Below are 25644 nucleotides of genomic sequence, written 5' to 3' on the forward strand. Positions count from 1 at the left end.
TCGTAATCCTAATGTCTATTCATATGTACCTTTTGGTCGGCTACTGGCAAGCTTTTCACCTCCACGTTAAAAACAAGCATTTACAATGCAATAGGTCTCACATTTGCGAGAGTTTGAGCTATTGGCATTGTAAATGGCAATGCCTTTTAGTCATATATATTTAAACTCTGCAAGCGTGTGTAAATACGCAGACTGGGCCCGATTCACAGAACTAACTTAAGACAAAATCCTAAACTTACTACCATTTTGGTATTCACAGAAGGCACTTACTCATTTTGGTATTCACAGAAGGCACTTACTCATTTCGGTATTCACAGAAGTTAGGAGTCCTAACTTTAGGACTCCTAAATGCCTTCTGTGAATACCGAAAGTTTTAAAATTAAGATTTTTCTCAGTTTAGGAGTAATAAAGTTAGGACTCTTAACTTTAGGACTCCTAAATGCCTTCTGTGAATACAGAAAGTCTTAAAATTAGGATTTTTCTCATTTTAGTAGTAGTAAAGTTAGGACTCCTAACTTTAGGACTCCTAAATGCCTTCTGTGAATACCGAAAGTCTTAAAATTAGGATTTTTCTCAGTTTAGGAGAACTAGAAAAATCCTATCTTTACGACTTTAGGTATTCACAGAAGGCATTTAGGAGTCCTAAAGTTAAGAGTCCTAACTTCTGTGAATACCGAAATGAGTAAGTGCCTTCTGTGAATACCGAAATGAGTAAGTGCCTTCTGTGAATACCAAAATGAGCAAGTGCCTTCTGTGAATACCAAAATGAGCAAGTGCCTTCTGTGAATACCAAAATGGTAGTAAGTTTAGGATTTTGTCTTAAATTAGTTCTGTGAATTGGGCCCTTTGTATTTATAGTCCTTGCTTACTAGAAGCAAGGCTGGCAGTAAAAGAGGCGCAGTTACTGCCAGCCTTGATTTTTGGAAGCAACAACTAAAACTACAAAGTGCATGTTTACGCACCGCTTGCAGGTTTTCAAAACACATAGATAAAAGGCATTGTCATTTACAATGCCAGTAGCTCAAACCCTCGCAAATGCGAGACCTACTGCATTGCAATGCTTGTGGAGCTCTGAGACGGAGTCGGCAGCAGCAATAGGAAGGCAGGGACCGTGATGTCAGGTCGTGCATTTCAAAAGCAGGAGGGAGGAGGAGGCGGCAGCTGCAGCCAAAACAGACCTCAGTCTTTGAATGCACAGAAAATGTGGCAAGATAAGAGCAAGATTAATAACCCTTTTTACAAAAGAGCTCTGAAAACCACAAGCACTGGTCTGCTCCAGCTTAAAGAAAGAAATGGTGCTCACAAACAACACATGTAACAGGGGCAGTCCTTGCAAATGGGACAAGCTTTTTTCATATCCTAAATACGGCATGTCTCGCAGAGACATCGCAAGCACTGCCTAGGCGAGACCTAAAAAAGAATCTACTCCCCCCTGCACATTAAGCAAAGAAATACTCACCCTACATCGGCCTGACCACCTTGCTGTTGTAACACTGGGATTAGGCACGAATTGTTACCAAGAAAAAGTTAGATAATTATACACTTTATAGTACAGAGGAAGGAAACAAGGGGGAATGGCACTTATAAAGTGCAGTGCACACCAAACAGTATCTTGGCACCTTCAGGTAAAGGTACAGGGGTTATGAGATATGACCGTGTGCACATAATTTTATTAGCATCTTGATAAACATAGCAATTTTGCACCAATCTCTCAGCATCACTGTCCATATACGGCCAACAATACTCAGACACTAATCTTTTTGTTTGTTCCTGTGAATCCCATATGATACTCATGGGCCAATCTGAGAAGTTTGTCTTTGACATTTGATGAAGGTACCAGTTTATCATTTCTCATAATGATGGTTCATATAAGTGTTAATCCATCATAAACTTTCCAATATGGTCTAATTTCTCAAAAACTGTACTTTTCAAAACTGAAGAACCACTGATTTTTCCCACTTATACGTTAGTGAGCTAACTATAACTTGTGACCCCATAATGCACTGCTTATTACTGCCCCTAACTGTAATGCCATTGCCATAAACTTTGTTTTAGACTGCACAGTGGATAAAGCTGTGTGTAAGCCAGATCTAAAAAAAAGACAGATGTTCTTATTTACTGCACGGGGGTATCCAGGCCCCAGAAACCTCACCTGTTAATAGTGCTGCAATAACAGCAATAGGAGAAAGGTCAGAGTATCAGAATAACAATCTCAAAGCCCTGAGGACCGGAAACGGAACTGTAACCTCAGAGAAGGTGATACAAAGCGGGTGCTGGGAGGAAAGTATGGCCCCCCTCAGGCCCCGGCACGGTGGTGAGGCTTGTGTCTGCCTTCACGCGGGCAGGTAATAGCCTGAGGTGTTAAGAGGGAGGGCTGAGTGTGACTGTCTCACCTGTGCCAGCAATACCCACGTGTCAGCGGTGTCCAGCGGCCCCCGCACAGGTCACACTTCTAATGGCAAGAGTTACCAGTGTCAGGAGTGTTAATGCAGGCCCCAGGGAAGGGAGGGGGGCAGGACAGGCAGGCCTCTGTGGCCCAGGGGGGTCAGTTCTGCGGGGTGGCAATGAGAGAGCCGTGATGGGGCACGGGCTGAGCCTCTCCGGAGGAGGACGTCCAGGGGAGACCTTAAAAAAAGACCGTCAGGAGCACAGGTAGAGAAACCGGGGGGACAGGGAGAGAACAGAGGAGTGGAGGGCGGGGAGGGGCAGAGCGGTGAGAGGAGGGGAGAACTTGGGAGAAAGAGGATAGGACAGAGGTAAGGGATAGTGAGAAGAAGAGAACGAAAATGGAGAAAATAGATAAAGGGGAGAAAGAAAACAGTGAGACGGAAAGTAGAGTGAAAAGAGTGGGGCAGGGTAAAGGAGGAGAAATGGGGTAATCGAGAGAGAAAGAAGAGACACCGAGGCAGAGGGAAGGAGGAGAGAAAGATATGAAATAGGGGGAGAGGGAGAGACAAATGGAAGAGAGACTGCAGTAGAAAAGATGGGAAAGAAGAGAGAGGTGGAGCTATGGAGGCCGTGGCCCACCGGGAGGGATATAAGTTCATGTATTCAATAAAAAGCGAGTGAGGGAAGGGGCAAGTGAAACAAGGGGACAGCGGAAAAAGAGGCAGAGGGAACAGGAAAACCAGAAAGCAAGGCTGGATATTTAGGAAAGATGGAAGGAGAGCAATTGGAGGGACAGAAGTCTCAGAGGGTAGACACAACAAAGAAAAAACTAGGAAAGTGAAAGCGCGACATGCGCGCGTTATGCTCAAACGACAGGAGCCGTGCATGTGCACATCTTCAGTCCGGGCGCGTGCACTAGGAAAGTGAAAGCGCGCCATGCGCGCGTTATGCTCAAACGACGGGAGCCGTACGCATGCACATCGCCTGTCCGGGCGTGTGCACATCTTCTGTCCCCCTTCGGAAGCTAAATCGACAACAATAGATCTCGCAAGCAAGCAGTGCATTCGCTGCGTTGCTAGGCTAGACCTAAACAGCTGCTCTATTTTTGCACTATTAATTGTATCGGAGCCTACAGCCGTAAAATGTCTTACACGCGCAAACGTCTCCTTTATAACTATTGGATCTAGTTGAATATAGAAAACAAAATAGTCCGCATATAATTTGAGTTTAGCAGAATCTCGTACAGAGGCGCAAACGGCTTCCGTTCTCCCTAAAGCACAGGCCAGAGGCTCTATAAAAAGCGCAAACAGTGACAGTGGACACCCTTGCCTTGTGCCACGAAGGATATTTATACAAGTTGACATTTTACAATTTCGTGACAGTTGTGCCATCGAACCCTGATATATTCTGGCTATTGTCCTGATTAATTGAACAGGGAATTTAATTGTTTCCAAGGTTCAGAAGCAAAGCTTCCAACTCACCAAGTCGAAAGCTTTATCAGCATCGACAAACAAAACTATTGCTGGAATCTGCTTTGCTTCGTAATAATCCATAGCTTCAATTAAGAAATGTGAGTGGGTATTTTCTTTCTTAGGGAAACAAATTAGAAATCCATTCTTAAATGAAGAAGGGATAGGCCCTCCTTTCATGACATGATTACACAGTTGTGTAAGCGGATGTTTTAAATACTTAATCATAAATAACTACCACTCAGAAGGGAAGCCACTCTCTCCTGAAGCTTTACAGTGTGGATGTGCCCTCACCACTTCCACCACTTCCTTTGTTTCTATTGGGCGGACCAAGCTGCCTGCTGCTTCCATTAACAAAGGGGAGTTTTGGCCATACAGAAGAATCTTTCGACATCCGAGGAATCAATACTCCCTTCATAAATCTTATGGAAATGGACATCGAAAATAGATGCCATTCTTCCCTTTCTGTTTCTCCTGTTGTTTGTTTCTCCTATTTTGCTGATTTTGTTTTCCGCCTGCCAAGTACGAGCACCCCATACCAACAACCTGCTGCTAACTTCTTCCTCCTCATAACTCTTGACCACAAGCCGGGGAACTTACAATCTCCCACTCCAGCAAGAGAGTTTGCAATTTCTTCTTAGCTAGCTCTCCGGCTCGATATCGACGTTCATCGGCTCCCTCTGCAGCCTGACGTCAGCACTTTGAAGTACTTTTGATAGATTTAGCAACTGCCCCTTTTCTGTCTTCCACCAGGCGCTTTCATAGGCTATGATTTCCCCCCTAATTGTCAATTTATAAGCCTTTCGAATAGTTTCTAACCATGCGGAACCTAATTTTCTTAGAAAAAAAGTGAGTTTTATTCCCCATCTATTTCAAAAAGTCTTCCTTTGAAAAACAAAGCTTTATTAAAAGACCATCGCCACCTGGAGCTTTTCCTCAAGGGCATCTGAATAGTCAAATAAGCAGCTGTATAGTCTGAGTAGTAGCTAGGGACATATCCTGCTTCCACGTTTAATAGAGACTTGGTTATGAGAAGATAATCAAAAGCGTCTGAAAACAAGCAAAAAAAAAGTATTGTTCTTCAAGCCAGGATTTGGTCTGCACCAGGGGTCGTTAAGGTCTTGCTCCTTCTTCAGTCTAGCTATAGCTTGTGCCACTCTAGGCTTCCTTTGCTTAGACTTCAGGTTACTCAAATCTATTTCTGGAACTTGGAAACAATTAAAGTTCCCCCTATTATAATATTTTTAGAAAATTGAGCTAAATGAAGCATCAAATCGTACAGGAGCTCCGGCTTGTCAACTACTCATATAATGACACTAATGTGATTGGGACATTGTCACCTAACACTTCTACAATTACCCATTTCCTGTGCTTATCCGTTAAAGATCTGAGAATATCGCCCCCTAAACCACTTACTAGCTAAGATAGCAAAAGGTGGCAAGGCGCCAAGTAGTTTGCCCCTCTCTTTCTTTGGTAATGGGGGTCTCCTGTGAAAACAGAAAAGTTGGTTTCTGCCTTTCCAACCAACTTACAATGGCCCTACACTTCTTCATATTATTGAGCTTATTAACATTGATTGACATAACACTAAGGTTGTTCTTATCGATATATTTATTCTATTTAAATCCCTCTGCCATACAGCCCTGATCCTGCTTGTCTCTTGTATCCATTATTCTAATTTCTCCTACTACCCGCTCTCTATTTGTGGAGGTCACTTCCAAATATTTCAGATCCTGAAAACTGTTATTTTCGCAGGCAGCGACAGCCTGGCTTTGAGGCTGGAGCCTCTCCCCCTTCACACCTCTCATACACCTTTCTGCAATGCCCCCGCTACAAGGAACCTGACTTCTGTCCCTCCTTTAGATACCCATTCGCCTTCTTCACCTTCTGCATGGACATCCAACCCACCCTTCATCCTCGAGTGTGATGACTACACTCAGTGCCCCTAGCTCCAACTGTGCCACTAACAAACCCTGCAATGAACTGAAATCAGCAACATAGCAGAGAAGAAGAAAAAAAAGAAGAAAAATGCAAGCAAGCCCCTCCCATCGTATTATACTGAAGATCTCATATACTTCTATTTGCCATCTCAACCTCTTGAAAGATCTTGAGCAGTCTGTTCAACAACATCTTCCATATTTGCTGGCTGCAATATTATAGCTTGGGCCCCCTCTGCCTAAATCATGGGGATCAATGCTCTCAGTTTCTTCTATCGCCTTGAAGTCTCGTAAGTCATATTGGGGAAGGCCTGGAAGCTGAAGCCCTCTGGAGATTTAAAGCCCTGCTTTCTGATTGACTGTGAAAGAAACTTCTCTTGAATTCTGAAGTCCTCAAAATGTACTAACATTATGCGAGGCTGTGCAGAATTAGCAAACTCTGTAAAGGGAAAAAAATGCACTCTCATAATTGTCAAAGCATTCTTGAACTCCAGAAGGACATATTTTTTATCAGACTTTCTATGTCCTCTACTGGTGAGGATGCTGATTTCTTTCTCTCAGAGATACCCACAAACCGCAAGTTCGATCTCCTAAGACGATGTTCTTGATCTTCCAACTGTAGCATAATTGACTTGATCTCTTTTGGTTGGGAGTCATTAGCTGATTCTAGCTCACCTTGAGTGCCCTTCTGGGCAGAGATCTGCGTTTTCAGCTTCTCGAGCTGGGCTGAATATTGAGCAGTGTAGTTTTCAATTTCGTCCATTTTACCACTCAGTGTCTGGGCCAGTGAATTTTGACTTTGCTTTAACGCCAACATGGACGATGACACCACCCCGTGACTCCTCATAGCATTTTTACTCTATTACTGGGCGACAAGGCATGATAAAAGGGCATGTGTCCGGAGAGAACCAGAGAGCACCTCACTGGCATCTAAAGATATATTGGACATTTGAAGGAGGAGGTAAGAAGTATCTCCTGCTTTAACAACTTGGCAAAGACTGCACTAAAACTCTGACATTGATGTATGTTGAATAGACGGGGAGGAGAGGCTAAGATGAGGTTCAAAATTTCAGTTGGCCAGTGAGGGCTGAAGAGGTAATCCCGATAACTGCCAGGCTGCGCCAGGCATGAACTCATCTTCATGCCTTAACTGATGTAAAAATTCAAAGTGCAGCTGTCCCAGACTGGTGTGATGCTGATCATTTTCAACCCCTTCCACTAGTCTAAAAAAGGCTTACACCTGTTCTTTATCTGCTTGTCTTGACTTTTCCCATCATCGCTGATTACAATCTCTTGTAATAGATGACTAAGGAGGCTGAAGAGACACAGCCCCTGATGAGATAGCCATAGATTGTATTGGCAACACCACCGGTAAAGGACAAGTTGTTAAATTAGAAAATGTTGTTTGCACAACTGAGAAGACAATTTCTCCATCATCGAGGCACCCATTTGGGTGGAACAGATGATTTAATCTTTGAGAGAGCAGCCATTACAACCTTCATTATCACGTTGTCTGCTGATGAGGTTGTCATCAATGACTAGTTCACTCGAAGTAAAAGGCTAATCAGGTGACTAAACTGCAGCAGCAGTCCTAGTAAGTCTCTCTTTTAATGTCGTGCTGTCCTCATGATGAGGTTTGAAAATCCTAACTCCAATTTCCTTATTCCTGGATGTCACTGGACGCGCGCAGAGCCTGATTCACGAGGTACTGCCGCTAGCTGAGTGTCAGAGTGCTCACCTTTTATCTTGCTAAAAAAATCATTTTAATCTGTGTTGCTACCGTTTCATTTTAATGTTGCCCCTATTTCGCTGCTACTGTTGGAAATCACTTGCTATTTGCACATTTACCTGCTATCCCCGCTGGAGTGCTCCTTAAGCCCCGGTCTGACTCGGCAAGTGCCGTTGAGCGGAGGGCTGGCTGGAGTCACTTCCTGGGTACTGCATTTCCGGGTCGTTCAGCGCTCTAGTCCTTCCTCGCTGACACTGTATATATTCTGATGCACTTTCGATCGCGCAGCGGACGCGCGCAGAGCCTGATTCACGAGGTACTGCCGCTAGCTGAGTGTCAGAGTGCTCACCTTTTATCTTGCAAAAAAAAAAATCATTTTAATCTGTGTTGCTACCGTTTCATTTTAATGTTGCCCCCATTTCGCTGCTACTGTTGGAAATCACTTGCTATTTGCACATTTACCTGCTATCCCCGCTGGAGTGCTCCTTAAGCCCCGGTCCGACTCGGCAAGTGCCGTTGAGCGGAGGGCTGGCTGGAGTCACTTCCTGGGTACTGCATTTCCGGGTCGTTCAGCGCTCTAGTCCTTCCTCGCTGACACTGTATATATTCTGATGCACTTTCGATCACGCAGCGGACGCGCGCAGAGCCTGATTCACGAGGTACTGCCGCTAGCTGAGTGTCAGAGTGCTCACCTTTTATCTTGCAAAAAAAAAAATCATTTTAATCTGTGTTGCTACCGTTTCATTTTAATGTTGCCCCCATTTCGCTGCTACTGTTGGAAATCACTTGCTATTTGCACATTTACCTGCTATCCCCGCTGGAGTGCTCCTTAAGCCCCGGTCCGACTCGGCAAGTGCCGTTGAGCGGAGGGCTGGCTGGAGTCACTTCCTGGGTACTGCATTTCCGGGTCGTTCAGTGCTCTAGTCCTTCCTCGCTAACACTGTATATATTCTGATGCACTTTCGATCGCGCAGCGGACGCGCGCAGAGCCTGATTCACGAGGTACTGCCGCTAGCTGAGTGTCAGAGTGCTCACCTTTTATCTTGCTAAAAAAATCATTTTAATCTGTGTTGCTACCGTTTCATTTTAATGTTGCCCCCATTTCTCTGCTACTGTTGGAAATCACTTGCTATTTGCACATTTACCTGCTATCCCCGCTGGAGTGCTCCTTAAGCCCCGGTCCGACTCGGCAAGTGCCGTTGAGCGGAGGGCTGGCTGGAGTCACTTCCTGGGTACTGCATTTCCGGGTCGTTCAGCGCTCTAGTCCTTCCTCGCTGACACTGTATATATTCTGATGCACTTTCGATCGCGCAGCGGACGCGCGCAGCGGGCGCGCAGCGGGCGCGCCGAAGGCGCGCCAAAGGCAAGCCCGTCTGCGCCCGTCCGTGACCGGCCGGGACCTAGGGCCACAACCCCTGGCAGTTTCCACACCGCTATTCGCTACAGCGCCCAAACTCTTAAAACCCTACAGGGTACTATTGCCCCACAGTGCGCTTACTCTATAAATCCCATGAGAGAGCTCGCTGACTGCCCTTCCTGTTGCTTTAACCTACTCCCAAGTGTCAAGGAGACCTACACACCAGCCCCAACCCTGAAGCTGCTCCTACTAAACTGCCGCTCCCTCCCCAGACACTCCACTGAACTCCGTCTTTTACTAGAAGATCGTCAGCCTGACGTCTTATTTTTAACCGAAACCTGGCTTCACAACAACTCCAACCCAGATATTGTTCAGACTCTACCCCCCGGCTACCTCATACATAGAGCTGACCGTAAGAACTCTAGAGGCGGAGGACTAGCAATAATATACAAAACGTCCATCAGCTGCCGCTCATCCGCAGAGGGGCCCCCTGACTGCGAAGGTATGCAGTTTGCCTTGGAACTCTCACCCACCTGTACCTTCTCTGGTCTCTTAATTTATCGTCCCCCCGGACCTCTAGGCCAATTTCTCAACTCCCTTCCTTCATTCGTGGCCGAGCGAGCTGTAACCCTAGCTAATTTTACGATGCTTGGTGATCTTAACATCCATTTGGATGACCCCGCTAATCCCTCCGCCAGGGAGCTGTCCACCTGCCTTTCTGCCCTTCAAATTATGCAAAGGGGCTTTTCTCCCACCCACGACAAAGGACACTTACTTGATCCTGTTTTTAGTAATGCACAAGAACTATCAGTGGCCGCTCCTATTCCACTCCCCTGGACTGACCACTTATTAGTTCCCATGACCTGGGAGACTAGTCCCCCTAATCCAGTTTTGCTGTCTACAGTCACTCTGGACAGAAAATGGTCGAACCTCTCCGCCAGTATCTGGTCGGATACTCTCGCCTCCCACAGACCTCCCAATAACCCTAACCCAGATCTGGCGAATAGTAATTTCAACGCCTGGATCAGTAACTCGCTGGATACTCTCCTGCCTAAACTTCCGGCCCACAAGAAATGCAGGGAGAAATCGGCCCCTTGGTACACCCCCAACTTAAGGAAAATCAAACAAAGCTGCAGACGACTAGAAAGGAAATGGAGACTGAATTACGAGGAAGGTAGGAAATCTGAGTATAAAGAAGCCCTAAGATCCTACAAAGCTGAAATTAAATCGGCGCAAATTCATTTTTATGAAGACAAATCACGTCTGCTGCATCCTCCCCGAAAGAGATATTCCGAATCGTCAAATCCCTGTCCTCCCTTCCTCAGGAGCCTCCCAAGTCGGAGGATGCATCTCAACATTGCAATAAACTGGCTGAATACTTTCATCAGAAAATTCAACTAATATGTCAGTCCTTTTCCCCTTATGCGCCTAACACCTCCTGCTCCAGTACCAGATCAAATACGACACACTCGCTAGAAGAATTTCCCTTGATTGAGGAGAAAGGTTTGGACTACCTTCTCTCTAAGGTAACGTCTGGCTCCCCTACTGATCCTGCTCCTCCACATCACCTCTCCCTGGTCTTTCAATCTATAGGCCCAGTCATCATTGACACACTTAACTCTTCCATTACTTCCGGCATAGTTCCCCAGGCCTGGAAATGTGCCCAGGTTAGAGCTCTGCTAAAAAAACCGAATCTGGACCGTTCAAATTTGGCAAACTACCGCCCCATCTCCCTACTCCCTTGGCTGAGTAAACTGGTTGAACGTCACATTAATGCTACTCTGGTTAATTATTTCGAATCCAACAATCTTCTCCATTCCTCCCAAACAGGTTTCCGTCCCCAGTTAGGTACCGAGACGGCACTGCTTGCTGTTACGGAAGAAGCCAGAAGACTTCTAGACCAGGGCGGTGCTGCAGCGATCATCTTACTTGACCTCAGTGCCGCCTTCGACACTGTCAACCACAACATCTTACTTGAACGGTTGATTAACATGGGGATAGGAAAGATGGCGCTCACCTGGATTCAGTCATTCCTTAAGGATCGTTTCTATCAAGTTTTTGAGGGGACAGCCATGTCCAATCAGTGGCCTCTTAACTGTGGGGTCCCGCAGGGATCCTCCCTGAGCCCCACCCTCTTTAATTCATACATGGCCCCACTAGCCGAGATAGTGCATCCCTTCGGTATCAAAATAATCACCTACGCAGACGATACCCAGCTGGTGGTGTCACTAAACCACCCCGAGGGCTCGGCTGGCGCTCTAGAACTTTGCCTTGAGGCAGTCGCCCAATGGATGAGCAGCTCCCACCTCAAACTAAACGGGGAGAAGACCGAACTCATGTTCCTAGGGAAAACTCCCTCGCCCTTCTCCTCGTTTGTTTGGCCATCCTGTCTCGGACCTATGCCTACGCCAAAACAACAGATCAAAAGTCTCGGCATATGGCTTGACAGCTCTCTCACTTTTAATCATCATACTACCAAGCTCTCGGCCACATGTTTTGGTCTACTACGTATGCTCAGGAAAATCCTCCCCTTGCTCCCCTTTCAGGCTAGAAGAATCATAGTTCAGGCCCTGATTCTGTCCCGCCTGGACTACGGGAACGCACTTTACCTGGGCACCCCTCAGGCAACCTTAAATAGGCTACAGGTTATCCAAAACTGTGCAGCTCGTCACTTACTACAGATTCCCCGCAGACAGTCAGCCAAGCCTGCTTTAAAAAATCTACACTGGCTACCCATTCGAGCCAGGATCCAGTTTAAAGCTTTGTGTCTGACTCACAAAGCTTTCTGGAAACATGGGTCTGACATTATTCAATCTCTAGTTGTTCCCTACCAGCCATCCAGAACTCTTCGTTCTAGTGCCGCCTTCCTTGCCATGCCTCTGAAAGTCCGTAGATCTAGATGGGGTGGCTGCTCCTTCACCCTGTACGCCTCCAACCTCTGGAACACCCTCCCACACACGCTCCGTAGTGAACCTAACATATCGGTCTTTCGTAAACACCTCAAGACCCACCTGTTCCTCTCAGCTTTTCAGTGACACTCCTTCCTTCTGTGCTCTCCGTGTCTGCAAGCGCTAGGAGGCCTCCGGGTAGCTACGCGCTATATAAATATAAATATAATTTCATTCATTCATTCACTGGGCTTGAAGGTGTAGACGTCCTCACCCAGCAGAGATAGCGGTAGGCGTCTGTTGTGGTGCTTCAAGGTCTGCTTTGGAAATGTGCTGCAAATATAACATTTGTTGTGGGATGGTCAGGTTGAAGAATAGCTATGCATAGTGTCTGCTTTTCCTTCACATAAATTTGTCTTCTGCCACAAGCAACAACATTTTAAAACAGATACTGCTTCTCCTCAGCCATCGTAACATCTTATTTTTCTGTCACAAAATATAGAGAGTAATGCTAGCATGCACAATGTGTGAAGTCAAGCGAGTTGAAAGGCTATCAAGAAAATCTAATATAATGAATAATAATATCATACGTATCCTGATTCACACCCAGTAATATCATTCATTCATCCCAATCTGAGGAGGATTGTATTGTGTGCCAACAGGAATACATAAAAAACAGTTATAAACTGGTAACAATCTGGTTTCATTAGTACATTTATTAATTTTTCAAAATATATTAGACGCACAAAGTTTGTTAAGTACAGACAGTAAATAAACATAAGTCAATAAATATGACTGAGCAACTTAAGTTCATCACAAAAGTATAAAACACTTTTGTGATGAACTTAAGTTGCTCATTTTATTGTGACTTTTTATTGACTTATGTTTATTTACTGTCTGTACTTAACAAACTTTGTGCTTCTAATATATTTTGAAAAATTAATAAATGTACTAATGAAACCAGATTGTTACCAGTTTATAACTGTTTTTTATGTATTCCTGTTGGAATGTTTCCAAATGAAAGAGGGCACCATACCAAACAACAGTTATTTTGCTCTTTCCCAACAGTATAATGAATTCAGTTCTGTAATACTGATGTGTGCAGCTGTAGTTTTGCGCTATTTTCACATTATTATTAATACATTTTCCTATCACTCTCTGAATTGATAGTGAAGAACAGCTCAGCAACTTCAACACAGCCCATAACCAGACATCCATGTCACCTTCCCTCAAACTCTCTTTCTAACCTTTGTGTCCTGTAGTCCTTGACAAATTCCCGAAGGGCACGCAGCACATCATTTGGGTGGATGAGCTCGTCAGAAATTGATTTTTGCAGCACAACTTTTGGGTGGACGAGCTCATCAGAGATTGATTTGTGCAGCACAACTTTTGGGTGGATGAGCTCGTCAGAGATTGATTTCTGCAGCACATCAATTGGGTGGATAGGCTCGTCAGAGATTGATTTTTGAGGCACATCTTTTGGGTGGATGAGCTCGTCAGAGATTGTTTTCTGCAGCACATCAATTGGGTGGATAGGCTCGTCAGAGATTGATTTTTGAGGCACATCTTTTGGGTGGATGAGCTCGTCAGAGATTGATTTCTGCAGCACAACATTTGGGTGGATAGGCTCGTCAGAGATTGATTTTTGAGGCACATCTTTTGGGTGAATGAGCTCGCCAGAGATTGATTTTCGCAGCATTTCACCTGGGTGGATGAGCTCATCAGAGATTGATTTTCCCAATTTTCTAGATTGGCTTTCACTTGTTTCTTGAACAATTTCATTTACTTCTTCTTCAACCTATAGAAACCCACAGTAATTAAAGTTAAAAAAATGCAGACTATTCAACATAGAAATCATATGTTTATCATTGCAGTTGACGCATGTGGATTCCCGGGAATCATATTGCTTTTTTAATGGGAGCAATACGATAGTTTGTTGTGTTAATAATAATGCCCATATGAGATACTGATTAATCCTTTAAAGTAGGTCTAAGATATATCTATGTATTACCAAAATTCGAGTTCTCAGTATCTGTTAGCAGTTTTTCTACATATCATATTTTTTAAATGTTATGTTTTTTGATACAGCTCGGATCTATCCTCAAAGACCAAAATAGCCTTTTACAGAAACAGCAGTATTTTGTTGTGGAGTATTTCAAAATTCAAGTTCTATGCATAAATTATAGTATGGGGGTCCAGTTGGGATACAGATATATTAATTAATTGCCTCAAATTATTAAATTAAGCAATGTTAACTGTTGGATCAGAGTTTAGATTCCAGATCTCCAGATTTAAATGTCATCAACCTAATCACCACACTATATTTCTCTCTAAAAAGATAAACCTGCTAATCTCCATGGGTTCATACCAGAAAGAAATCAGCTGTAAACAGCACAAGACATATGTAGAAGTGGGTCTTTCCACCATTGCACCAGGTTGCCCTCATCATGAGAACCTGTTATCAATACTTTCCTATGCTACCTTGTTTTATGCAATGTTATGCAGATTGTGTGGTCTCACACATAGTCAACAAGACATTATTTTTGGTGCACTAAAGACCTAAGTTGATATTAAATGTAAACTACACTACCACCTTTCAAGAGCACTGCTAAAGTTAATATGTTTGTAAACCATAATTATTTTGTATGTGCTCTTGTCTCAAACATGTAATTTAAACCTACAGTCAGATACATAGCACAAATCTCTCCTTGAAGACCTTGCTCATCTTACCTGGTCTGATGGTAAATGTTCAGCTCGGTACTTGAGGAAGAAGTCCACAAGCTTGTAAACCTCATCTTCATTTTCGATGCCCATGGCCTGGAAGAAGTACAAAGTTTACACAATCTTAGAGTATACATAGTCAAGCAATAAACTCAGCCACCTACTTCTGTAAACATGGGCCTAACATGCACATAAACACTTGTATTTGATACTTTTCTTGATAAAACACATTTAATGTTTTTGATTTGCATATCTTTCACTTTCAATACTTCATACTATAAGTCACACAATTGAAATCAAATGATTAGTTAGTAAGATTTAGGCCCATTTGGCACAAAAAGTATCCTTATTACATGATGTAGCTAATTAACCATCTTCCTTCATACTTTAGCAGCACTTCAAGCTTCCAAACGTAACTATGATCCTCACAATGAGTTTGTATTACGACCATGTAGTGATTGATTACCCTTAAGCCTGTATCATAATGGTAGAACACACAGCAAAATGCATACCCATTCTTGCAATCATCATTCTAGGGGAGAATCCCTTTTTTGCACCTTTGATAACATTATCCCATAACCACCACCACCAGGAAATGTAAACCAAACTGGAGTGACAGGCTTTCAAAATGCAACCAGATTTGGTGCCAAATGGTCAAAAGGAGATTATCTACGTTTTAATACCAATCCAACAGTTTGCAAACATTATGAGTCACTAATATCACTGACCACAAACACCACAAACGACAACACACTTAAAACTGATGTAGGCAGATGTTCATACCTTAGGAAAAGTCTATGTTTACAACATCCAACAAAATGCACAAGCAAACTCTCTCTGTGAGCAAAGACCCTACCCTTGTGGGTTCCAAATCTCAGAACTACTCTCACACACACACACAAATATGTTATATTGGAAAAAATCAAATCTGCAGTAATGGTTAAAAAATCCAACAAAATACATGAACAAACTTGGGGTGGAAGAAGTTCTTTCCCTAGGATATCATACACACATACATTCAAGTCATAAATCATGATGGGTTCCACATTCAGACATGTTCTAATGTTTGCAAACATTAAACCAAGCTGCAGACAGCTTTACAATGGGAAAATATCTCCTCTTTAAAGGCTCAATTGTCATTCCTACCAATTACACAAACCGGCAGCTGGTGATGTTGTATTCAAAAAGTAAAAACACTCCATACTTGTGAACATTGAACTAAACACATCAATAAACTCAGCTTTATTGAAGACCATGCCTTAGTTGGCCCAGTTATCATACCAATCACATGTGCATATAAGCCCCAAGTTAGGGCTGGTTTACAAATAAAATGCGCTTCTATGTACTAAACATCAAGAAAAGCCCCAACCCTGGCGGATCCACAATCACACATGACCACAAGTCATGTTGGGTTCCAAAATCAGACATACTCCAAAGTTCACAAACATCCAAACAAAACACAACAGCAAAGTCCGCACACTAATGGGCCAACTGTAAGACCTACCATACCATACTTCACACATACACATACACACCACAAGTTATGTTGTGTTTCAAAGGTAGACATACTCCAATTTTCACACGAACATAAAAAATTTCAACAAAGCTCTCACCCTAGGGGACCCAACGTTCACACTCATCGCTTACACATAGAGACCAGAAGCTAGATTGATTTAAACATAGAAAAAACTCCAATGTATGTAAACATCAAACAAAGTGAATATAAACAATGTTTTGTGAACTTCAATTAATACATCATAATAGTGAGTATGAGAGCAGTAAATTGATAAATGAAATTCAATGAAAAAAACGAAAGGATAGTTCACATTGATGGGGCGTCAGAAGTGGCTACAGCACAAAACCTCAAAAGACGTGAAATTCACAAGTTGACTACTTTAACCTTATCAACAAACCTGCTTTACTAACGTTAACCTATAATTGAGATTAATATTTTCATTCCTGTTTTGACATGGATTAGGCATATGCACAGTAGACTCCTTAAGTCAGCAAACATAGGGAGGAAATAAAATAAATATAGGTAAAATATATATATATGTGTATGTATATATGTGTGCGTGTATATATATATACACACACACACATACTGAAGCAGGACAGTACAGCTGATGCCATAGTATAAAATAAGTGGCCTTACAACTTCCGCAGATCTCTCCCCAACTGTCATGCTGTGATGTAGATTAAACAAACATTTCACCTCACTTTCCTGACATGGTCTGGACTTGGAGGGGGGGGGGGGGGGGGGGAGAACTCCTTTATAATGCTGTTTTGTCCACACAGTGCCTTTACCAAAAATCCTTTACAACGCAATGCTTTTACCATACACTGCCATTACCATGCATGCTTTTACCATGCATATTACACAGTGGTGGTAGCCACTCTGTAGTTATAGTTAGGGTTACCAGAGATACAATTCTCAGATTTTTCACCATTAATAACTTTGTGCTCGTAATAGCTAAAAATGACTGTACTACTTATTATTTGTTTTTTTTAATGCGCAGATCTCCCTAAACTGCTGTAGCAATATATAGAAAATTATAAATACTTTTCTCTGCTTATTAACACTTTAATAAAGTGGTAAAATGTAGGAACAACAATAAAACCTACTACTTACCTAGATCTAGGACTCTAATCCAGAATGTAAACGAAATGCAGAATGCAGAACACAGACAAAATGTACTGAAAATGACATGGCCGCCTTTTACATATGGTAAACACAGCCATTAGCTAATCACTGTCTTATCATGGGCATGTACCGTATTTTCAAAATGATAAATTTAACAATACTTGCACTACTCACACATTCTGCCAAAATTGAGCATTTACACAAAATAATTATTTTTAATAAATATTTTTCTTCCACATTACATCTACATCCGTTAAAACACTTTCACACTACGTCTGTTGCAATTACCACACTCCACTGTACCCCACTACACTCTATGCCACTACACTCTATGCAATTCCACTCTGTCATTACACCCTACACCACTCAACTCTAAGTCACTCCACTATATGCCACTCCACTCTATGCTAATCCACTGTACGTCACTCCACTCTACCCACTTCACTCTACGCCACTTCATTTTATGACACTCCAGTATATGCCAATACACTGTACACCCTTCCACTCTACGCTATTCCACTATACACTTTTCCACTGTACACAACTCCACTCTACGACACAATACTCTATGCTATTCCACTCTATGCCACTCCACTCTATGCCACTTCAGTGCACACACCTCCACTTCAGTGTACACACCTGCACTGTAGGCTATTCCTCTGTACGCCAGTCCACTTTATGCCACTCCACTGTACTCCATTCTACACTACGCTGTTCCACTGTATGCCACTCACTCTAACACACTCCAGTGTACGCCACTGCACCATACACCACTCCACTGTACGCTATTCTATTGTATGCTGCCCAACTGTACAAAACTTGTCTACGTCACACCACTGTATGCTACTACACTATATGCCAATACACTGTACACTATTCCACTGTGCCCAACTCCACTATACTACTGTACCCACTGTATCCAACTCTACTATTCCACTGTACCCAACTCCACTATACTACTTTAAGCGTATCGACAACCTTGTTTTACTAATGTTAACGTTACAATCCACTGTACGCTATTACACTGTACATCACTCCCTTCTACGGCACTGCACTCTACGCCAATCCACTATACCATACTACGCTCTATGATATTCTACTGTAAGACACTCTACACAGCTCTACGCTATTCCACTATATGCCACTCCACTCTATGCCACTACTGAGTATGCCAGTAACAGTTAACTTTATTCCAGTCTGAAGAACTCCACTGTACGCTACTTCACTGTATGCCATTCCACTGTTTGCCACTCCACTGTACACCACTCCACTCTATGCTATTTAATTGTATGCTACTCCACTCTACAACACTCCACTCTAAGCCACTCCACAGAACGCTATTACACTATGTGGTGCTACATTCTACCCCACAATACTATACCCCTCTCCACTCTACAACATACCAGTCTACGGTATTCCGCTCTACAAACCTACACTGGTCACCACTACACTGTATGCAACTCCACTCTACATCAGTCCAGTCTAAGCTATTTCACTGTATGCCACTGCACCTCACTCCACTTTACACCACTCTACTCTATGCTACTTCACTGTACGCCACTACACTCTACGCTATTATACTCTATGCCATGCCATTCTACGCTATTGAACTGTACGCCACTACTGTACATCACTCAGTGGCGGTGCGTCCATTAGGACGCTGGGGCGTTGCCCCACAAGCTGCCCGCGCTCGCAGCTCCACCGGCGTCTGTGAACTTAAGTAAACTGACTCAGTTCAGAGACGCCGAGGGAGAACTGACAATCATGTCAGTCAGCATGACGTCGGGCTGCCCACCCCCTTCTGAGTCTGAAGGGGGTGGGTGGTCCGGCGTCATGTTGACTGACATGCATGATGCATTGTCAGACCAGGGGCAGGCAACACCACAAGTGCGCTTGAGAGGTGAAGGTCGGTGAATTTTTCCGCCGTGCCCAGTCATGCGCACTAGTGTCTGGCGCATGCCCATTAGGAGAGCGAGGGTTGATCAAAGGCTCAACCCTCGGTCTCCTAATGGGCAGGCGGGCGGCGAGTAACCCTGCTCTAAGCCAATCCTGGCGCTGCTGGAGCAGCGCCAGTATTGGCTGAGGGGTTGCCACTCCAGTGAAGGCGCCAAGGGCCCAGCAGAGGCGGCGCGGACCGGCAGTCAGGTAAGTTTTCTTTCTTTTTTTTATTTTTATTCCCTGGTCCCCACCCCCGGGAGACCAAGCACCACCTTTCTCTTACCCCACTAACTTCCTAGGTGCCATTTTCATGCTCCAAGTGCTCGTCAGGTGCCCACTGTTGACATGGTGCTAGTGACCTCCTGCTGGGGTGACCTCCCGGCCGGCGCCAGCCCGATATTGTTGTATATCTCTGTCTTTGGTTTATATGTAGGGTAGGAGGGTACGTACTCATAACTGTACGGTGAACACTTTTCGTTATGGGTTAGACCTGCTCCTGACCTTCGTGCTGTGCAGTAAATTAGTGCCCAGCATAACTAAGTGTATTTGTGCTCCGTGTACAGCAGTCTTGCAGTTAAATAGGAGCCATTTATTCAGAGTTGTAAAGTGCAGCAGTATCAGGTAAAGTGCTGCCCATGTATTCCGTATAGATTGCTATGGCGATGTAGATGCGCTTGATACTGAACACTGAAACAATGTTAATTTTAAAAAGTGACATCTATGTTCTCTCTGTTGTACAGCACAAAACTAGCAATATATACAGTGCTGTAAAGTAGCATTATAATATATTTCGTTCACCACTAGCACCGCACTTGGCCCTAAAGCACGTAGGGGACACTAAACTCTGGGCATGTTCCTATCGATGTTGTTACACAAAATGAGGTACATGTCTCGTTGCGCACGAGGTCATCTGTCCCCATTGACGACAGATGGGGCGCACGTGCATGCGTAATATATTTTCCTTGCCCCTTGAGGAGAAATTACCGCAGTTACTAAAATTAAGGTTGAAATTTCGTCTTCCAATTATTTTGCATTGATGTCACCTGTAATATGAAAGGGTGTTTTTTATTTTATATTATATAAATACATTGAAGCGCAGTGTCATCTTGGTTGGGCTGGTTTGCAAATCCACACGTTCAGAAACAGTATGTTTAGTTCGAAGCATGCATGTTCCTGTGAATGCAGTCACGTTATTTCGGAAATGTCCGTGTGCACGTTTTCTCCTATTTTGCTCAGCTGGTTGTGGGGCACTTTGCTCTTAGTTACGCCTGTGCTTAGATCAAAACTGTTTAGGTTTTCACAGATATTTCCGTCCAACCCGTGAGAGCCTTACTGGCAGGGTCATGTAATAAACCCGATCATTACGGTGTCGCAGACTCCTTTGTGATCACGGGGCAGTCTCGCTGAGCCTCTCTCTAATATATTTTCCGTGTAGATTTAGATGTCCCAGCACGTTAGGATAATGTGTCTGGCCCCATGAGGATTGAAAACGAGCGTTTAGTAGCAGAGGGTGCTGGATTATGTCCCTTGCCTGCAGGAGTTACCATTTGTGTGCCCATCTTGCTCTTGTGCACACACAATTACGGCAATGTTATTTCCTCCTGTCACAAATGGGAATAAAGTACTACATTATAGACACTGACCCCAGTCTTCCAACGCACTGAAGCACTCGGATGCTGATCAACCACTCATCCAAAACTTTTACGTCTCTCCACTTTCAAATGTCACCAGCCGCCACTGACATCACTTCTTCGTACGCCACTCCACTCTATGAAACTCCATTGTACGCCACTCCACTCTGACATTCCACTGTACATCAGTCCACTCTACGCTATTCCACTGTACGCCACTCCACTCTAACACACTTCACTGTATGCCAATACACTGTACAGCAACATCACTACACTGTACACAAGCCCACTCTACAGTATTTCACTGTACATAATTCCACTGCACTGCACAGCACTCCGCTCTCTACTATTCATTCTATGCCCCTCCACTGTATGCCAATCTACTCTACACTATTTTACTGTACGTAAGTCCACTACATGGCATTCCACTTTACGCACTGCACTCTACCCCACCCTACTCTACCTCATTCCACTCTACACCACTCTACTTTATGCCACTGTACGACGCTACACCACTCCACACTGATCGAGTCTATGCCACTGCACTCTAAGCTACTCCCCTCAACGCTACTCCACTCTACGCATTTGCACTGAACTCAACTCCACTCTCACCACAATACTCTACGTATTTCACTCTACGCCACTCCACTCTTCGCCACTCCACTATACTCCAGTCCAATATACGCTTTTCCACTCTGCGCCACTCCACCCTTCACCACTCCACTCGTGCACCTCCATAGACAGTGTATTCAAATCAGTAGCCAGCCTACATTGAATATAACTCACCACTCTACCATGCACTCTGTTCTCACAAAAGATATAATTTGCAATGTTATATCTATTTTTGTAAATAATATTATTTTAGATGGTTTAACTGATATTATATAAAAGGGTATAAGCAGTGCATGGAGAAGGCATGAGTTATAGTCAACTTGAGTAGATATGTCAAAAATTGGAAAGGGTACATCTCTAGAGAATTTAGGTATTCTTTCCGTGCTCATAGAACTCTTCCTTTTCAGAGCATACATTTTGATTGTGGAAGGCGCTATAGCTGCTCCAAGCACTTGTTACAATCTTCAAGTAAATTTAGATGACTTGAGTTCTAAGTCTTGATAATCAAGGCATTCAATTATAGGGGCCATGGATTAGGGTGAAGTATTTGTCCCTTGTTCCTGGACAGAAGACTGGTGTCTGATTTGAACCATGCAAGAGGCTGAACAGACACTCCGTGAACCAATGCTGTCTCGGCCAGGCATTATTTTTGATGAGATTTGTTAAACTGGGACATGCTCCATGAACAGTTCTATTTTGTGCTAGAACACTTGCATCCCTGGTTCTGGGTTCCTTGTCACAATACAAGAGAGTTTGGGCCTCTCTGTTTCTGAATGTAATAAACTGTGGTGGTGTTATCTGTTCGCACCATGACTTGAAAGTTTCATTTTCAGAAGGAACACTCTCAAGGTTAGTCCAATCGCCCTGAACTCGAGCATACTGATATGGAGACAAGTTTCCTCTTTTGTCAATAAACTTTTGACATGAAGGTCCTGTAGATGCCCTCTTTGCACCCCCATTGTAACAGGGAAACATCCATTGTTATGTATATCCGAGGCATGCTTGAGATCAGATTTTGTCTTATGTCAATACTGCTTCTTTCTCTCCACCACTGCAGGTCGGGTCTCATTTCTGGGGTCATGAAAACTACACTGTCACAGTCTCTGCTTAGTGGCTCCCACTGCAAGCTCAGCAGCTCCTGAACAGTCTTCATTCTTGGGCAGCATTGAGGCACTAATGATGCATGAGGACTGTAAGAAATTTGCTACTGGTGAGGGGAGTGAACCACAATCCTTGTCAGGGTGAAGCCACACCAAACCCCAAATTAACCTGTGCCTAACCCTCTGGTAGCGTGGCACAAAAGCAGTCAGCTTAACTTAAAGGCAATGTGTAAAGTATTTATACAGCACTTCAAACAGTAATAAAGTGAAAACACAACACAAGAAAAATCCCACGCCAATTAAAAAAAATGTAATATATAGTAGAACCGAATACATACAGTTTTAAAGATTTAAGTGGAATTAACGGCAAAAAGCACAAAGCGCCCACTGTGGATATCTGGTCGCACCGGACCTGAACAAAGTCACGAGTTCAGGCTGACTGTGATGGAGCGCCTGCCAACAACAGTGACCAAGTTAGGCCTGTTGAACAAGAGCACCTTAAATTCTGGGGGCGGAGTCCTGCATCGAGGATGCACTGCACAGGTGTGATTTCTAGGAGCTGCGAAGCTGCCATGCGATGTCCTGAATGGACGAGGGGCTTGCGATGCATAGTCCTGCATTGAGGTGAGTTGTTCACCGACTGATTCTGAAGAAGCTGCTGAGCTTGCTATGCGGAGTCCTGCGTCGTCGTCGAGGACGTTGTCGACGAGGAGCTTGCGATGCCTGTGTTGAGGATGCGCCTCACGGCGGCGCTTCCTGGATGGGTGAGCAGCAATTCAAAGAACTACAACTGAAATGAACTATTCAGCGGTCCCAATGCAGAGTTTGGTGAGTTGATGCATTACGCAATGGCTCCGATGCCGAGTTTCTGGTCGATGATGCATCATGCTGGGTAGAAGGTGGAGAAAGCCTGTTCTGTCCCGGAGCCCTCCGAGTAGGAGGTCAGCCAACTAGCCCTTGGAGTTACTCTGGTGGTCCTGTAATGAAGATGCAAATCCAGTCCTTCCCCCAGGCGGGATGGCAGCAGGTCAGCAGGGCAGCACAGCAGGGCAGCAGAGTGGCAGTCCTTCTTGTAGCAGAGTAGCATAGCAGTCTTTCTTTTGAGTCTTCGTCAGACATATATGGAAGAGTTGTGATCTTAGGTCCAAAATTTAAACTTAGTACCCACCTTGAAGTAGGAGGAGCGTTTAGAGGTTTCCACCCCCCAGAGGTACTTGGAATATTCTGTCTCCCTGTCCTGGCCTCAGATTGGTTGGGATCAATCAATCAATCAATTAAAACTTTATTCGGATACAAAATTTGTAACCATAAAAGTATACAAGAATTAAAAACAAAGTTTTGAAATTTAAAAAGTTCAAGTAGATCATGGAAAAGTTAATATGTATTGATTGTAAATACAACAGGTATGTAACACATAATTACTTTTAATCTATGTCACAGTTACAATCTAGCGATTTAAGTAAGAAAGGTCATAGTTTGCACGATATTTAACACAAGCTTTTAAAAAACTGGATATTAAAAAGATGCTATGCTCAGTGTCCAAACGTTGTAATGCAAGAAGGGCCGGGCGACACTGGCGTAAGCCTATGAGTTTTAGTAAAGGTAAAATCCACTTATGACGTGCAAAATCATAATAACTACAAAAAAGGACTACGTGCAATAACGATTGTTCAGATTGACCATCACAGGGACAAGGAATTAATTTTCTGGACCAATCTTTTGTCTTCGGGAAGGTAATCAACCGATGGAAAGTGTTAAACCGGAATCGTGTTAAGAGATATTTTTCATAATGGGTGGCACTGGTTAGTAAATATGGCTGAATTCCAAATGAGACTTGTACAGCGGCAAGATGGAGATTTGTGGGCTTTGAGATCTCTGATGTTAGGCGAAGCTCACGTAAATGAGATAAGCATGCGGTTTTCAAATATTTGCGTGAAATGTCCGCTGAAGACTCAGGAAGTATGAAAAGAGATTCCAGGTTTACATCTCTCAGAAATTTATAAACATACAGCAGCCACGAAATATTTTTCCATCCTTCTAAGGTGAGACAGTCAGAAATAAGCTGCCGAGTCAGTTTACATTCTGGAGTAACCCAAAGACGATGCCATAAAAGAATTGGTTGGATTGCAATAAGATCCGAAATATAATCCTCTCCCAACTCCATGTGGCAACCGTAAATTGGTGAACTTTTGGGGGCGGCCAAAAGGTACCGCAAGAAAGCATTTTCTGTTTTTTGGATAGAGTCCGTGTCGATGTAACCCCAGACCCCTGCCCCATACATTGCCACTGGACGGCACTTGGCCCCATAAATCTGAATCAACTCCCGGGAAGGGCGCTGGCCTAGTTTTTGTGCGAATGTGACCAAAGCTGTTGTAGTCCTGAGGAGCCCCAACTTTCTGGCCTGGAGGGTGGGACCCCAACTAGAGGTATTGTCTATCAGAATACCTAAATAGGGGTATGCAGTAACAGTCTCCAGGATGGTATTGTTTATCTGGATACTGCCAGAATGTCTAAGGCGTTTCCCCAGATGCATGGCAAACGTTTTCTTTATGTTTACTTTTAAGTCGAGGGCTGCCATGAAGTCACAATATCTATCGAGGAGAAGTTGGAGTTGGCGTGGGGTCCTGGCCATGATCACCGCGTCATCCGCGTAAAGCAACGTGGGTATCGGACGGTGACCAATCGCTGGTAGGTCCTGGCTTCCTGCCAACATCGCAGCTTCTAAACCATTTGTATATAGATTGAAAAGAAAGGGGGCCAGTACACATCCCTGTCTGACACCCTTAAGTACTGGAAATGATGCTGTGACTTCCCCCCCCAGACCGTACCGTACTTTAGCTGAGGCCCCTGAATAGAGATTCCGAATAAAATTCACCAGAAGAGGATCTATCCCCATGGCCAGAAGGAGTTTCCATAGCTTACTATGGGAAACGCAATCGAAGGCCGCCGATAAGTCGACGTATGCTAAATGCAACCTCCCCTTTTTAGCCCCAACGTATTTACCTATCAGTAGGGAAAGGTTTAGTGCCTGCTCCACTGTCCCAAGTCCCTCTCGAAAGCCATACTGTAGGTCGGAAACCACTTGATTGCTTTCAGCCCAATCCTGGAGTCTTTTAAGAAGCAGCCGACCCATCACCTTACCGGTAGAATCCAAGAGGGAAATGGGTCGGTAACAGGCAGGACTATTACGGTCGCCCTTCTTAAAAATAGGAAGAAGAATAGAAGTTGTC

General features: G+C 43.9%; 1 protein-coding gene across 1 annotated transcript in view; it reads right to left on the bottom strand.

Moving 5' to 3' along the window:
- The window catches only part of LOC146822050 (dynein regulatory complex protein 1-like), a 1074594-nt gene that overhangs the window by 216486 nt on the left and 832464 nt on the right, over positions 1 to 25644 (bottom strand). The window contains exons 13-14 of the mRNA XM_085613165.1: positions 14499 to 14585; positions 13016 to 13566 (exon numbers count right to left, since the gene is read on the bottom strand). Coding sequence (XP_085469291.1) covers positions 13016 to 13566; positions 14499 to 14585 — 638 coding nt within the window. The remainder of the gene's footprint in view (positions 1 to 13015; positions 13567 to 14498; positions 14586 to 25644) is intronic.

The sequence above is a fragment of the Triturus cristatus genome, chromosome 6 (genome assembly GCF_964204655.1).
Source record: "Triturus cristatus chromosome 6, aTriCri1.1, whole genome shotgun sequence".
Taxonomy (NCBI): domain Eukaryota; kingdom Metazoa; phylum Chordata; class Amphibia; order Caudata; family Salamandridae; genus Triturus; species Triturus cristatus.